Source organism: Jaculus jaculus, chromosome 10 (assembly GCF_020740685.1).
Source record: "Jaculus jaculus isolate mJacJac1 chromosome 10, mJacJac1.mat.Y.cur, whole genome shotgun sequence".
Lineage (NCBI taxonomy): Eukaryota > Metazoa > Chordata > Mammalia > Rodentia > Dipodidae > Jaculus > Jaculus jaculus.
Window position 1 is genome coordinate 81,471,428 of NC_059111.1, and position 16,193 is coordinate 81,487,620.

The 16,193-nt window shown below is 38.4% G+C and overlaps 1 protein-coding gene across 2 annotated transcripts in view; it reads right to left on the reverse strand.

Moving 5' to 3' along the window:
* Positions 1-1,410: 1,410 nt before the first annotated feature.
* The window catches only part of Tspan12 (tetraspanin 12), a 77,781-nt gene continuing 62,998 nt past the window's right edge, over positions 1,411-16,193 (reverse strand). For both annotated transcript variants that reach the window (XM_004658581.2, XM_045159901.1), the window contains one exon: positions 1,411-3,298. In XM_004658581.2, coding sequence (XP_004658638.1) covers positions 2,993-3,298 — 306 coding nt within the window. In that variant the 3' untranslated portion in view covers positions 1,411-2,992. The remainder of the gene's footprint in view (positions 3,299-16,193) is intronic.

Below are 16,193 nucleotides of genomic sequence, written 5' to 3' on the forward strand. Positions count from 1 at the left end.
TGTTCCTCTAGAGAACCCTTACTATTACATCTATCTATCAATTTATCATCTCTATGTATTTTTACTCTCTCCTTTCTCTTCTGTCTCACACTCTCTCTTCCTCTCAAAAGAAGAATTCCTCTGTATTTCTCAAGCTGGCCTTGAACTCCCAGGCTCAACTGATCCTCCTGCCTCAATCTTTGCAGGAGCTGAGGTGACAGGTGTGAACCAATGCCTCTGGCTAGTCCCTTATTCTTTTTTCAAATTAACAACACATATAAAAATCTGCTATTTCCTTCAAGCTGAAACATTCCCTTTCCAGAGAGAGGCTCCTTAAGGATCAGGAAGTAAACAAAACTGACAAGCTCCTGGTTCTTACATGGCTCTACTTCAAGGTTAGACAAGCAGAAACAACTGCTGAGGAAAAGAAACTCTGACCAACCAGCAGAGCTCCCTACAAGCTGTGCAGGTAACTCCAGGGATGCAGTCTTCATGTCACTCACGTTGGGGTGGGCATCTATCTTTAAGCAATCCCTCACCCATACTCCTGTAAGTAACCCTTCACCCATACTCCTACAAGAAACCTTAATAAACTCTTTGGTTCACTAAGCTAGACTTCAGCTATGCTGGTTTGAATATATGGTCCCATAGACTTAGGTGTTTTGATCAAGACTGAGTTTTCAACTTAAGCTGAGGAAGAGATATGTCCCTGGGGGCAGACAGTCCAGCGCTAAGGTTGTGTTCAGAGCCAGCTAGTGCTCTGGCTTTTAAGTTTGCTAGCTGTTTGATTGTGTTCTCTGCTTGGATCAGTAGAAGTTAACCAGCTTCTGCTGTCATTGATGATGTTGTATTTTCCCTGTATTCTGTAAGCCATAAAAAAAAAAAAAAAAAAAAAAAAAAAAAACCTTTCCTTCCATAAGCTATTTCTGGTCGAGTGTGTGTCCAGCAACATGAATGTGACTGCAGCACCCTAATTAGGGTAAATAGCTGTTTTATTTTTAATTTTTCAATTTTAGAGACAGAGAGAAAGAGGGAGGGAGAGAATTGGCATGCCAGGGCCTCAGCCACTGCTATCAAACTTCAGACTCTGTGCCAACGAGTGGGCATTTTTGACCTTGTGCTCACCTCTGCTTTGTGTGGCTGGCTTATATCGGATTTGGAGAGTTGAACTTGGGTCCTTAAGCTTCACAGGCAATTGCCTTAACCTAAGACTAAGCCATCTCTCCAGCATGTTAATAGCTATTTATTCACATCTCCCCAGGAAGAAAAAAAAATCACATATTCAGCTATGAAAGCATTAATAAGAGAAATTAACATAAATAAGCATATTTTATATGATATCAAATGACACTATCATTTACTAAAAAGTGAGCTTGAAAAGAGACAGGCACCATGTCTCTTTCAGTCAAGATGAGCAAGTACATAGATTAGTTCAGTTCTGAATTTATTCTTTATTCAATCATTCCTTTTTATATCCCTCTTTGCTAATCTTTCCAATGGTAAAATAGTTTACAATGTATAAAATCAACACAGATTGTTACACTCTAGAAAATATTTATTCACACTTGGTTTTTTTTCTTTCCATATTCTGAGCAATAAACACAATACACAAAATACAGTAAAATGCACTTTCCCCATTTCAAATAAATATGTTTAACTTTTGTAAAAAATTTAATAATCTGTGTCATTTCCATAGTATATTAATCAGTGAAATAAAGCAAAGATAATCTCTACTAAATTGTCACTTATTTAACTGATTCTCACAAGCACCTTCCTGGAGGCAAAACACTATTGTCTGTGGAATTATAATTATGTTAACTATAGGACTGTTGCTTCTTGTTTGCAAAAAGCAAATATGAGCTCTGTTCAAGTGCTGATTGTCAAAAAAAAAAAAAAAGCCCTCCCTGGGGAGAAAAACAGCATCTTTTTTTTTGCTGAATCAACTATTTGTAAATTTTGTAGTTAAAATTTCTAGAGCCCAGACCACATTCAGAATTATAATGATTCCAATGTACCACATTGGTAATTTTCAAAATTAGTGGTTAAGCATTTAAATTAACACTTATGAATGTAATACAGAACCAAGACATAATTTTAAAGCTCTATTATCAGGAAAGACTAAAATAATGGCGCTATACAGGACAAATTAATCCTTTTCATAATTGTTATTCATAAAATAAGAAGTGAAATCTACTGAATTATACAGACATAGCACAGACTTATATACATATATATCCCTGATCAGTTTAAGACAATGTGTCAAGATCATTTTAATAACCAGAAAAACATCACATTTAGGTAGTCACCAATCTCAAAATAGTGTTATGTATAATCTAGTCACCCTCCAAACAATATATCACCAAGTAATAAAGGCCATTAGTACTGTCTAAACCCCTATGTTAGCAATCAATTGATAGTGTTGATACTAGTCAGGGGAACTTAATCAATGTTCACTACATCCCAAACTACCAAATGCTGTTGATTTCCATGGGTGAATGAGGAAATGCCTATCACACTATACCACCTCAAAATAAAACTGCATAGAACAAAATTGTACACAGGCTATAAAGTGGGCATTAGTTCTGTCTGCCACATATAAAAGTCATCAATTTTTATTGGGTAGTGACATGTGAAACTTTACCCTCTTCATTTTAAAGAGTAGAAAATTAGGCCTATGCATTATTTTACACAATATTTTTATCTCTACACATTTCTGAAACAGATAACTATGTACTTAAAAGTTCAACAGTACAATAAAAATCGTTTGTGGTTTCCTTCTTGGACATTCTTTTTTATTTTATTTTATTTTATTTTATTTTATTTTATTTTATTTTATTTTATTTTATTTTATTTTTGGTTTTCCAATGTAGGGTCTTACTCTAGCCCAGGCTAACCTGGAATTCCCTATGTAGTCTCAGGATGGCCTCCAACTCACCATGATCCTCCTACTTCTGCCTCCTGAATGCTGGGATTAAAGGCATGCAGCCCCATGCCTGGCTTTCAATGATAATCTTTACAATTCTTCCATCTCAAAGTGTGTATTGAAGCTATTGGCCATAGATGTATGTTCAAAGATCCTTGAGAAGCTGGGTTTCAACAGTCCTACTGAATGACAAGACAGGTGCTGAGAAGTATCATTCTTCAGAGATATCATCTGGTCTGTCCCAGGCTCCCGTCTATCATAATAGAGAGCCCAGAGCAAAGTAATGGTGAGAATCATGGCCAAGATTTGTGTTACTCCAATGGAGATCCCCAGAAACCTTAGGACTTGCAACTGTTTGGTTCCTCTCAAAAAAGAATACATTTTCTTGCCACAACCCTGTAAAGAAAATAACATGATCAATTTCATTTTGGATGTGTAAGATTGTCAAAAACAGTTATCAAACAAACAACATAACAAAGAGTTTAATTCTTAAAGTGTAAGTTTAACCATAAACATCTGTGAAGAAGTTGGAGGGCAGAAGGTGGTCTGAACTTTTTGAAAAGCCCACTTAGTTTATCCTGACAAGTCTATCTCTTATATTTTCCCCATAGACAGAAATTGAGACTTATAATCCACAACAACCAGGACAGGGCTTCTTAAATATTTTCTGTTTTAACCCCTTTTTGCCTAAGAAGTTTTTTTTTTTTTTTAAACCAAGGGTATATAAGTACATAACATAGGTATACAAAGCAAGCATTTGTTACTGATAATATACCAGATACATTTATGTTAATTCTTTTATGTATATTACTATTTATTTCAGGATAAAGGAAACTTGTAGTTTGTATACCAATGAGATGGATATGCTCATTTATTGCTACACAGAGGATTAAATACTGGGATTGAGGAGATGGTTCAGTCTGTAAAGTATGTTCTGCATGCATGAGGACCTTGGTTTGGATCCCCAGCCCACATGAAGGTCACAAATGGTGATGCATGCCTGTAATCACAGTGCTGGGGAGCATAGACAGAAGGATTCCTGGGACCTGCTGGCTAGCTTGTTTCACTAAATCAATGAGTTAGGGATTCAGTGAGAAATCCTGACACACACACACACACACACACGCACGCACAAAGAAACAAAAGACATAAAAGTGAAAGGTGAAATATTTGGAAAAACGGGGTTCCATGGGAGAAAAGGGGGGCAAGAAAAAGTAATGATTAGAAAATGTGAGCAAAATATATTAAATACATGTAAGAAAATTGTCAATTAAAAGAAATTTGAAGAACTAAGACAAAGTGATTGGGAAAGACCTCCTTCGTTGACCTTTGGCCTCCACACACAGGCTTTTACATGCATGTTTATATATGCCTACATATATATATATGCATGTATACCACACATACAAATAAAAGAAAAAAATAAACAGAATTAAATCTTGACTGAATATCTGATAGTGCAACACAAAGAATATCTTCCATGTTTCTCTGAACTGATTAATATTTTGACTTTATAATCTCCAATACTGTGAATGCCACTTCACATAAGTACACATTATAAAATGCAGAAGGCTGCTTAGGGACATTTCAGAAACTACTGTAAATTGTTTCCTAATCCCAAACCAAAATTCATTTAACAATTTTTAATTAAAACTCAAGTAAGCAACTCAAGCACCAATTTTTAAAACCAAGCATTCTAACACAATACACTCCAAAGATACACTAATTTGATACTTAGCCTTCTCATCACCTTTGTCTACTGTCTGCAGAAAAAAAAAAAAATGTGGAGAGCTTACTGTTATGACTTAGCATTTAGCTCTTCCAAGCAAAGATCTAAATACATATTTATTTCCCATAAAGGTGAGAAAAACTTAGAAAGCTCATTGTTTGTGTTTAAGTAAAAAGACTAACATGAATCTATGGCACATAACAGAATTCTGAAGGAAGAGGAGGGAAAAAAAGTAAAAGGCAAAATCATTATAATGGGAACTAGGGGAAAGGAACAATGAAAAGGAAGAACTGTGATCAACAACTGTACCAACTTATTGCTGACTGTTTCTAGTGACACCTGTCAATAGTAGCTAAGGCATATGGTTTGTCTCTAATCACCCCATAGCACAGAAGTAGTTCACTCTTCTAAAGAAAATCTAATTTTAAATTAAGTTGAAAATCTGGAGATGGATCAGGAAGTAAGAGTTCTTGTTATGCAAGCATGAGAACCCCAAGTTTAATTCAGGTACCTATGTTAAAAAAAATGGGCATGGTTGTGCATGCCTGCAACTCCATCCCTGAGTGAGACCATGCAGGAAGATTACTGGTGCTCAGTGATCAGCAAGCCTAGGAGGAAATCAGTGAGCTCCACGATCAGTAAGAAACTGTCTCCACACCACATGCTACAAACACAAAGAGATTTGGCCAAATACGGAAGGAAACCATCTCCGAGATGGTTAGCCTGTATGGTGCTAGAAAGAGCTATAAGAGCTGCTGAGGGAAAATGGCCAACAAGACTATGAGTAAGCAAGGGATACTGCTATATGAATACAACCAGCCTGAAAAGATGTACACACATGTGCAAGAGGGGCAAACAGCCTAGGTGGTAACCAATGGCTCTCTGATTGGCTAAGAGATCCACTCAGTAGAAAGGAAAACATGGCTAGAACTGAGAATCAAGTGAGGATCCTATGGAGTCCAAGATTATGGACTCCAATGAGAAGCTCCCACTAGACTTTGTCTAAAAGTGAGGCTACAGCCATCAACATCTCTCTAAATTAACAATACTCATCCCCTTTAACTTATCCTAACCTCATTCTCTATTGGAGAAACTGTTTTTCTTTTCCAGAAAGCAGTGAGAACTGAGGACAACCAAAATCTATCAAGACAAGAATAGACAGTTGACTCCCTGTTAGCAGATGAAATGCCCCCAGCACAGCAGTTAGGGCCCAAGTGAAGCCACAGAAGAACTGGGCAAATGAGCAAGAGCGCTGCTTCCATGGTGAGCTTGACAACCTGTGCAGGGTGTTGGAGACAGACACTGAGGAGACTCAAAATGCACCAAAGCAGAAATCCAGAAGCTGCTGACAGCTCAACACTACAGTAGACTTAAAGCACACTGACCAAGGTTCAGGGAATTTTGTGGACGAGAGGGCAGAAAGAATGTAAGAGCCACAGAGTGGGAGGGAATATCCTGGGACATTGCCACTCCACCCCCTGCACAATGACTGGCTGCTGCTCTCACATCTCATAACCCACAACCCCACGGTGAATACCAGCAGCGCCACGAAGGAGGACCCTCAGTGGAGTGGGGGCAGGGAGAAGGAAAATGATGATACCAACACATGATGTATCCACACAAATTATATACTTAATGAAAGAAAGGAAGGAAGGAAAAGAAACTGTCTCCAGGAAATAAAGTAGAAGAGCTTTAGAGGAGACCACCTGATATCCTCCTCTGGCTTCTGCATGTGTGCCTGCTCATATACAAGTACAGACACGTGCACACATGCGCACACACCCCATACACACACACACACACACACACCCTACACATACCAAGATAAAAGAAAATCTGTAATATCATTTCGCAATAAATTTCAAGAACCTGAAAAGCTTCATTTTGAGTTTCTAGTAAAAGTGACTCAGCACTTACTCAGGAGAATATTTAAATAACTGCCACCTTGTTTCCTTTTCCAGAGTCTGCAAAGACCTCACTAAACCAAGGAAAACAAGACTAAGGAATCAGCTGTTAATCTGAATATTATATCAGCATGGAGGACTCAATAATATATAGCTCTTCCATTTGCAAAAAAAAAAAAATTGATTAGCAACTTTACCCCAATAATGCATCTCTCTAGAGAAATATAAGAAATCATGTAAAAGACAAAAGTTTTCAATAACTGTCATTGCCTGGTTCATCATGTAATAAAAATTCACAGCAAAATCTCAGGAAAGGATTGTCATTTTTACCAAAAATATATTAAAGCATTGAATATTTTATAATAGTTATCAGTTTAATACAATCATGTCTCTGACTGTCTCACCTGATTGACACATGAATAAGAAAGAGAAGTGGGGCTGGAGAGATGGCTTAGTGGTTAAGGCATTTGCCTGCAAAGCCAAAGGACCCCAGTTCAATTCCCCAGGACCCACATAAGCCAGATGCACAAGGGGGCGCATGCATCTGGAGTTTGTAGTGGCTGGAAGCCCTGGTGTGTCCTTTCTCTCTCTCCTTCTCTCTGCCTCTCTCTCTCTCTCTCTCTCTCAAACAAATAACTAAAAAGTTAAAAAAAAGTTGGGACTTTAAAAAAAAGAGAAGTGCACACACAAATATTCTGTAGAAAACCAAAATACATGTTCACAAAGACATTTCATCATGTTCCAATATTTATTTATGTGAGTGAGTGTGGTTGAGTGTGCACGGCCTGCATGTTGAGATCAGAGGACAATCTCAGCTGTTGACCCTGGCCTTCCACCTTGTCTGAAACAGTCTCTATGATATTCTCTGATGCTTATTACATCAGGGTAGCTGACCTACGATCTTCCGGGACAGCCTCCTATCTCTACCTCACACCTCAATCACACTGGAGGCATGCGCACTGGGATTACAGATATTTGCTCTACAGTATGTTTGTGGCAGCCTACAGATCAGTGACCATCGTGTTTTTCAAGACAAAGGAGTCACTGTTCAAAACGACCATCTGCCACAGAGAACAGACAGACATTAACCTCCTGATTAAGCAGAGAAATAGTTAGTATCATTAAAAAAAGAGTCACTTCAAGCTGGGCATGGTGATGAACACCTTTAATCCCAGCACTTGGGAAAGAGAGGTAGGTGGATTGCCGTGAGTTCGAGGCCACCCTGAGACTACATAGTGAGTTCCAGGTCAGCCTGGGCTAGAGTGAGAACCTACCTCGAAAAATCAAAAAACAACAACAACAACAACAACAACAAAAAGAGTCACTTTGAAAATAATTTAATTCAGAAGTTTGACTTCAAACATGTGAAAGTTAATTTATATGGATGTTGCCTTTAACACTGTCACTGAGCACTGTGGCACCAAATCTTCCTTTTTTTTTTTTTTTTTTTTTTGTCTACAATAGCCTTGGGTTGGGTGTATTTGGTTGATTCCTTTCCCATGTTGGAAATATTTAGTATAAATATAAATCTCTCATGAACATGAAAGAATCAGTATGGACAGATAAATATATTTCTAGTAATACATTTCAGAAATAAAGGTGAACTATTTAAGGATATGAAATTTCACAGAAATAGGAAAATGAGTTAAAAAAAGATCTTTTAAACAGTCCAGTGGCTATAGCATTTAAAAGAGTAAGCCATTCAAGAAATATCAATACTGGGGCTGGAGAGATGGCTTAGTGGTTAAGGCATTTGCCTGAAAAGCCAAAGGACCTTGGTTCGATTCCCTAGGACCCATGTAAATCAGATGCACAAGGGGGCACATGTATCTGGAGTTTGTTTGCAGTGGCTGAAGGCCCTGGAGTGCCCTTTCTCCCTCTCTCTTCCTCTTTCCCTCTCTCTCTTTCAAATAAATAAATAAAAATAAAGTTTTTAAAATAAATATCAGTATTGAAGTTTCAACCCTTTGAAATGCTATGAACCCATTATAATGTCACTTTTACCTTTTCAATCATCTCTGGGACTTAAATTTAGTTCAATATAGTTCCTTTTATTTTGTATAAGATCTCTCACTTCTTTAGACTAACTTATTCTAAGCTGAAGGTTATGTGGGAGAGGTAATATTTCTTTTTCAAACTAATGCAAAGTAGAAATTGGCCAGGTACAATCTGTTATGTTTCATATTTTTGCATTATGTAAAGTCAGTTTAAATAATTTTAAGCAACCAAATTTAGTTTTGGAAAGGTGCAGTAAATTGTATATTGAGGACAGGTGCAGAACAATATGCATTAGCTAATAGCAAGTGTTCTAGAGCAACTGGACTTTGGAGATTGGTAGGTTCAGCTTTCCATTTTTTAAAACATGCTTACAAAGCATGTTCTGGAGTGACATCAGTAGCACAGCCATAGCCAGGACTTCTGAGCAGTCTCTTCCCCACAAGCAATGACATCATGAGCAGCCTGGTCACAATCAACTGTTCCAGAAGTATGGAAATTAGGGAAAGACTTATAGCAATACTGTGTACAGTATATATTCAAGAAAGCACTTGGCTCTCAGAAGAAAGAAAGCTTTGTGACCTGCCCCCTGACATGGAAACCAGCAGGCTATCATTATAGTGAAAGCTGGTCACAGAGGAACACAATGAGGTTGAAGCTGCTTGAAGTTCCCATTTCCAATGAGAATTGGCATTAATTGTCAATCTGGTATTTCCCTGGAAGACCTCACTTATAAGGTTGTCACTTTTAATAATACAATTTACTTGACCTTTCCAAAACTAAATTTGATAGTTTAAAAATACTGAAAAAGACTTTACATAATTCCAAAATATGAAACACAATAGATTAGACCTAGTCACTTTCTACATTTCATTACTCCCAGACCTGACTTGGTGCTCACCCATTGGGGTCAGCCTTTTCTTCCCCTGGAAGTGTCAATCAGAGACACTCACAGGAACTAGATGTGTTAGATGACACATGCACACTATTAAGCCAACCAAAAAGCTTAAGAGAAAAAAAAAAAACACTGAGGAATAATTAGTCCACAGTGTGTGTGCATATGTGTAGGGATCTAGAAAGTGACACACAAAAAGTTCAAAGTTGTTTGTGTGCTTATTAATGTCCTGAAAAGCCTCCATGATCCCACCTGTAGAGGACCTAGAAAATCTGTATGTCTTTGGCAAACAGGAGAATTACTGGTTTCAAGAGACTCTCTAAGGGAATCTCTGTTTATCTATGCATTGAACAGTACCCTACTAAGCAACTAAGCAGGAACTTCAATGGCCACATATGAAAAGAACATAGACTTTACAGAATTACAGAAAAAGTCATCATTGGCTAACAAATAAGCAAGCACAACAAACTTTGATGGTGGTGTTTCCTGCTATCAAGATTTGTCACAATAAATTATTGAAGGTACAGCAGAAAGAAGGAAAAAAGGGAGGGAGGGAGTAGAGAGAAAAGGAGGGGAGACAAAAGGAGAAGAGAGGGGAGGGGGATAAAAAGGGAAGTAGAAGATAAAGGAAAAGACAGAGAAGAGTGAAAGGATAAGAGCAGGTAGAAAAAGGGAGGGAAGAGAAAGGAAGGAGGTAGGGAAGGAAGGAGGGAGGGAAAACACAAAGCATGCAAAGAAAGAACAAAGTATGGCTTCTACACACACACACACACACACACACACACACACACACACACACACAGTAACCTGTGGGTTGCATGTCTAGGAAGAGGACCTCCCTTCTCAGTAGAGAGCCTTTGTCTACCCTCAACTCTAGTTTGCAGTCATTTCCTCATTGGCAGCTGAATTCCCAGCAGCCTCTCCCTTTTCCAAACAGCAGAGTCCTATCTGAAAAGTCCCACTTTCTTTTTTCCCACAGTTTCTTCTCTCGGCTAAAAGTTCTAGCTCCTCATGATTTCCATCCACATGGACATTTCTTTTGTGGATTATGCTGATTTGGTCAATGTAAGTATAATAAAATGTTTAGAGAATCGACATTATTGTGAATGAATTTGGAGTCAGTAAAAAAAAATAAGCTTCTTGGTTTTCCCAGGTAAGTAGACATGGGATTGTGTTATTAGGTCACATAAGTAGGATGTGGCTTTCTTCCCTATCATGGGGCTCTAAGTATGGCCTTCAGGTTGAGATGGAACCTGTTATCTACTCAAAAGCAAAGGTCCACTCAGAGCCTTTACTTCAATAGCAGCATGAGAATCTGGTCCCTTCCTAATCTAGTTTACAAAGCACAGAGATAGCTTTCAAATACAACAGAGTTAAGGTCCTTAAATTTGCATCCAGAATTACATATATGGAGTTTGTTACAGTTACTGTGATACTGAGACATATCACCCAACCCAAAGTAGCTGATGAGGGTTTATTCTGGTTCACAGTCCCAAAGGGAAGCTTCATGAAGGCAGGGGGAAAGATGGTAGAGCGAGGCTGGACATCACTAGTTGTGACAGCAGGCAAGAGAGTGAGCTGACGCTGACAAGAGGAAGCTGGCTTTAACACCCAAAGCTTGCCCTGAAAACCATCTCCTCCAGCAAGGCTCCATCTCCCAAACTGCCACCAGCTGGGGACCAAACATTCAAAACACATTGAGTTTATGGGAGACATCTGATTCAAACCAACACAGGATGATATTTTGTGTTTCTCCACCAAGAACATATCAGAAATATTTTCTACCAATTATTTAAAGAATTAATCCCATTTTGTCTCTCTAGGTACTTCCATTTACACCCAGCAGTCAGCCAGATCTCCCAAAGCTGCCCACCTGCAGTACACTAAGCTAGGCTCATGAGTCTTTTTCTCCACTGATGTGTGTTTTATGGCTTGTATGGAAAAACACTACAAGAAAACTACTCTCTAAAACTGATGAAAAATAATATTGAAGACATTTTTCCTAGATAAACCATAGCCACTAATATAAAATCCCACTGGAAGAACACACTTTAGAATTTTGATCCCTTTGAGAAATTAGAATATTGCTTTTTTGCAACTAGAATTGTAGAGATCAGCCTGACCCTTTGCAGCTATGCTCTCAGAAAGCAGAGAGGCTAACAAAAAGCTCACCTCCAGCAACCCCACTGACCTTCATATTAAGCATATCTGCTTATTTTTCTTTCCCTTAACCTTATCTGTTTAATTTGTTACCTTTAATACACTGAATTTTTATGTTTCATTAAAGATTTTATTAACTAAAAAGATACAAGGTGCAAAATATAAATAATCACACAGATTTCTCTGTAGGACAATTGATTGAGCATTTCTTTGATGACCCAGAAGACACAGCACAAGCATTGTGCTAAGTATCTGTGGATGATTTTCAAAGGTACTTCAAGTTACAGATTAGTGCTCCTAAGTGATGTTCCTCTATATCAGATCATTTTCCTCTCTTGTGTCACTCTCTAAACTCCTCAAAGAAATAGCTATAGGGTTTAGTTTACTCTCTGCTTCATTCTTATTTGAGATGAGTAAAACTGAACATTTCCTTGAGCTTAGATTGAGCCAGTCAAATAATTATGCATGTGTTTTACATTTTTCCAACTCACAGTTGAACACTTTGGTTAAAAAGGAAGATACTGGGCTGGAGAGATGGCTTAGTGAAAAAGCTCTGGAATTTGTTTGCAGTGGCTAGAGGCCCTGGCACACCCATATCCCCTCAATCAATCAATCTCTCTCTCTCTCTCTCTCTCTCTCTATCACTTTCAAATAAATAAATAAAAATAATACAAAAAGTTTTTAAAAAGGAAGATACTAAGTCTAGACTAATATATGTGTTTATGTGAGTGAGTGTGTGTATAATGATTCCACATAATCTATTACACAACCCATAAGCATTTAGTTGTAATACACAAGCCTCTGTTAGTGAACAAAAGAGGAAACAGAAGTGTTAGAGAGTAAAGTGCATTCCATTTCACAGAGTGTGTTTTATTCAGCACAGGAAAGAACTGAATTGCAGTTATTTACTTTGCTCATGATAAAATATTTGGAGTTTATCTTACTTGAATATGTTTTCTTTCTAAATAAGGCTATGTTAGACTTACATTAATAACGTCAAATAATTCAAAGGTATGAAACTGACTCACAAAACCTACTTTCCAGGCTGCAATATTAAAATTCTGGTCAACCATTAACTGTAAATAGCAGCACTGCCTTTATCAGAGAAAAAAACATGAATTCTACGTTTCCTGGCATGTATTTGAAGGCATGTTGGGATGCCTCATTTCACTTGAGGAAATTATACACTTGAAATTATTCTCTGATCTATCTCCAAAATGAGTTTCTAAAATTGGAAGAACACCCGTGGCTTTTCAGTACTCAATATTCACAGGCCACATCAAAAAGCCAGGCAGCTCTTTAAGGTTTATGAGGATAAAATATAAATAAATTCTAGGTGCCAGTATATGCATGCCAGTATTGATATTTTTATAATTGATTTCTGATGATAAGAAGAACCTCTCAAGTTTGAAATGACTGTGTTAATTAACATGTGCAAATATGTAATCTTCAGCCCTATTTCTTTTTCTAGAACCCAGGTACTGAATGATATGAGTTCATGAGTTCATGGGCTCATGGCTATTAAACAGGTTAGGTCAAAAATTCTCTACGAAGGATCAAGCTCAGCAGGGACATAAGTGCTTCCTTTAAGGAGAAAAAATTTAAACAGCATGCAATAAAACTCATGACAGCACTTTCTGTCCTCTGCAAAGTAAAATTAGCCCAGGCACAGGGAACACAGCAGCTGAAGTCCTCGTACTATCTTTTGACATGTGACAGGTCCTCACATCTTGTTTAATCCTCACAATATCCGCATTAGGCAGGCAGAAATATCAAATGTAAAAGACTGCACTTGCTGAGCATCTTTCAATTTGACCAAAGAATGTGGTTACAAAGAGACCGAGTGAGAAAACCCAGCAGGCACACTGTCTCCACGGGGCTGGTGCCAACAGCAGGAGGTGTCCTGGCTAAGAATAATTTCTTGACAGACTCCTCAAGCAAATGACCACCCTAGCTGCTCATCTATAAGAGTTAAGAGGGAAAAGGAGAACCCACAGAAACCCCAAAATCTTGACTGGAAAATCTACCTCAGCCACATAGCACACGTAAGCTGAAAATGCACTTTACTATTACAGTGAGTAAAATGCAAGCCAGTGTGCTCAGTTACTCATCTACTTGCAGATCACTCATTTTTGCTTTTTAACTCAATAAAAACGTTGATAAATTGATGTTATGAGTGTCATTAGTCACCACTGTGGACTCAGAATTGGTGAGTATATGCTGAGTAATGTGCTGGGGATTTCCCAGCTTATCTATGTAATATTATAATGAGGCAGGAACCGTAAATATCTAATAGACGAGGGGATTGAAGATTTGAAGTGAAAAGTTCTACAATCTCAGCTTGCTCAGCACCATATATTTAACCACTCAAAAGTTTAATATCTAGGGCTGGACAGATGGCTTAGTGGTTGAGCACTTGCCTGCAAAGCCAAAGGACCCAGGTATAATTCCCCCCGTACCCACATTAGCCAGATGCACATGTGTCTGGAGTGCGTTTGCAGTGGCTGGAGGCCCTGACGCTGCCATTCTCTCTCTCTCCCTACCTCTTTCTCTCTCTGTCTGTCTCTCTCAAACAAGTAAATAAAAATAAACCAAAAAAAGAAGTCTAAAAAAAAAAAGTTTAGTATCTAGGCAGATGGCTTTGGAAATCAAGTAAAAACTCTGTGACAGAGGCTCAGTCAGGTGGCCTCTTTATGGGTCACTTTCTCTTTGATACATTGGTGATAATACTAAAGTCTTACTTTAAAGGGTTTTAATGAGGCAACACAGTGTGCCTGATGGGACACGAACACACTGCCCCAAGGCGTGGGGCTTCGGCAGCTGTATGTTTGTGAGCTTCAGAAGACTGAGGCCTGCAGAAAAGCAAGGTCTCTCTGACCTTCTCCTGCTTGCCTCCCTCCACTTCCTTTTGTTTCCAGAGCAAGTTATAGAAATTAGAATTCCTCTCCTCTGAAGAAAGTTAGTAAAGTCAATTTCTTACCTCTTCACTTCCTCTTTGGAAATCCTGTAACACATACCCCCCTTAAAATTTGGGGAGCTGGAGAACATCACACAGAAACCAAAGAAAGAATTTGACAACAGAGTTGCTGAAATCCCTCCTCCCAAACTGATAGCCATTATCATGTTTCTCCACAACTATACATTTCTCTTGTGAGGCTTAAAGACATTTAGCTTTCTTTGGGTGTGTGAATCTTCACTTCCAATGATTTCAGAGTTGTGCTGAGTTTTCACACAGTAGGTGTGCTAAGCTGTTAATACTGCAGTCAGCCATGAACCAAGGTGTTGTAGTTACTTTTCTGTTGCTGGAACAAACACCTGAACAGAAGCAGCTTACGAGAGGAAAGCGTTTGTTTCAGGCTTACAGATCCAGGGGAAGCTCCATCATGGTGGAAGTAGCTGGCTCACTTCTGTACATACATCCACAGCAGAAAGAAAACAGCCCGTCTTCACAAACATGAACAAAAGAGGTCCAAGTAGCTCTCTACACTGCTAGAGTTGAACTCAAGATCCACCCCCAATGACACACCTCCTCCAGCAAGAAGTTTAATCTTAATCAAAAATACCTGAGTCAATGGATGACATACATTCAAACCACCACACTTAGGATGGGTAAAAAGACAGGATTATCTGTACTTTTGATTGTTCTTTTCAATCTTTGACATTCTTTATCCAGCTCATAGCTATAAAAGGTAGTAAATAATGCAACCACTGTTATAAAGGCTTTAAATATGATAATTTGTTTAAACACCAAAAAGAAATTCACAAGATGAATACCCCATTATCCTTACTTTTCATGAAAGAAAACCGAAGAAACTATTGATTAAAAATTTGCCCAAGGCCCCATGGCTAATAAGGAGGAGTGAAAGTTCTAAACCCTTTGAGTCTGGCTCCAGAGTCAGATTCTGAATGCTGCTTCCTCATGAAGAGACAGTCATTCCTAAGAACCTCTCCCTATTGCACATCCTCCCTGCTTTCCATTTTATTTCTATCTAGAATTAATTATCTCCTCTTCCGTCTTTAAGTGTTTGCATCTTCAGACTTCTGCCCTTAGATGGGTACATTATGCCACCTCTTTTTATCTCCTTCCATGCCCTCAGTATATCATATGCATAGAAGATACCTATAGAGTATTAAGGCAACCAATTCATCCTGCCCCACTCCACTTCTTCTCCAGTAATTAATGTCATAGGCAGGAACACAGCCTTTGCCTCCAGCTTTATTGCCTAGTCTACAGACCACATTTCCAGCTTCTCTTTCAACTAAATGAAGCCACACACTTCCCTACTGATGGAATGTGAACAGAGACAATGCATGTAGGAATTCATTTAATTGGATGGGCTCCTTCCCACTTGCTCTCCTCTTCCGACTATAACTGGAGAAAAACAGGGCCAATCACATAACACAGATATTTTTCAATGATCAAGTTATCTCTCACCATCTTAGCCCCAGAACAAACTTGTATGGGTTACTTTTCTCATTGCTACAAAATTCCTGACAGATACACTTAAGAAAGGAGTTTATTTTGATTCACAGCTTCAGAAGGTAAGTGTACAGACCATCATGGCAGGGAAGTCACGGCAAGCGAAGCAGCTCTATCATGACAAAACA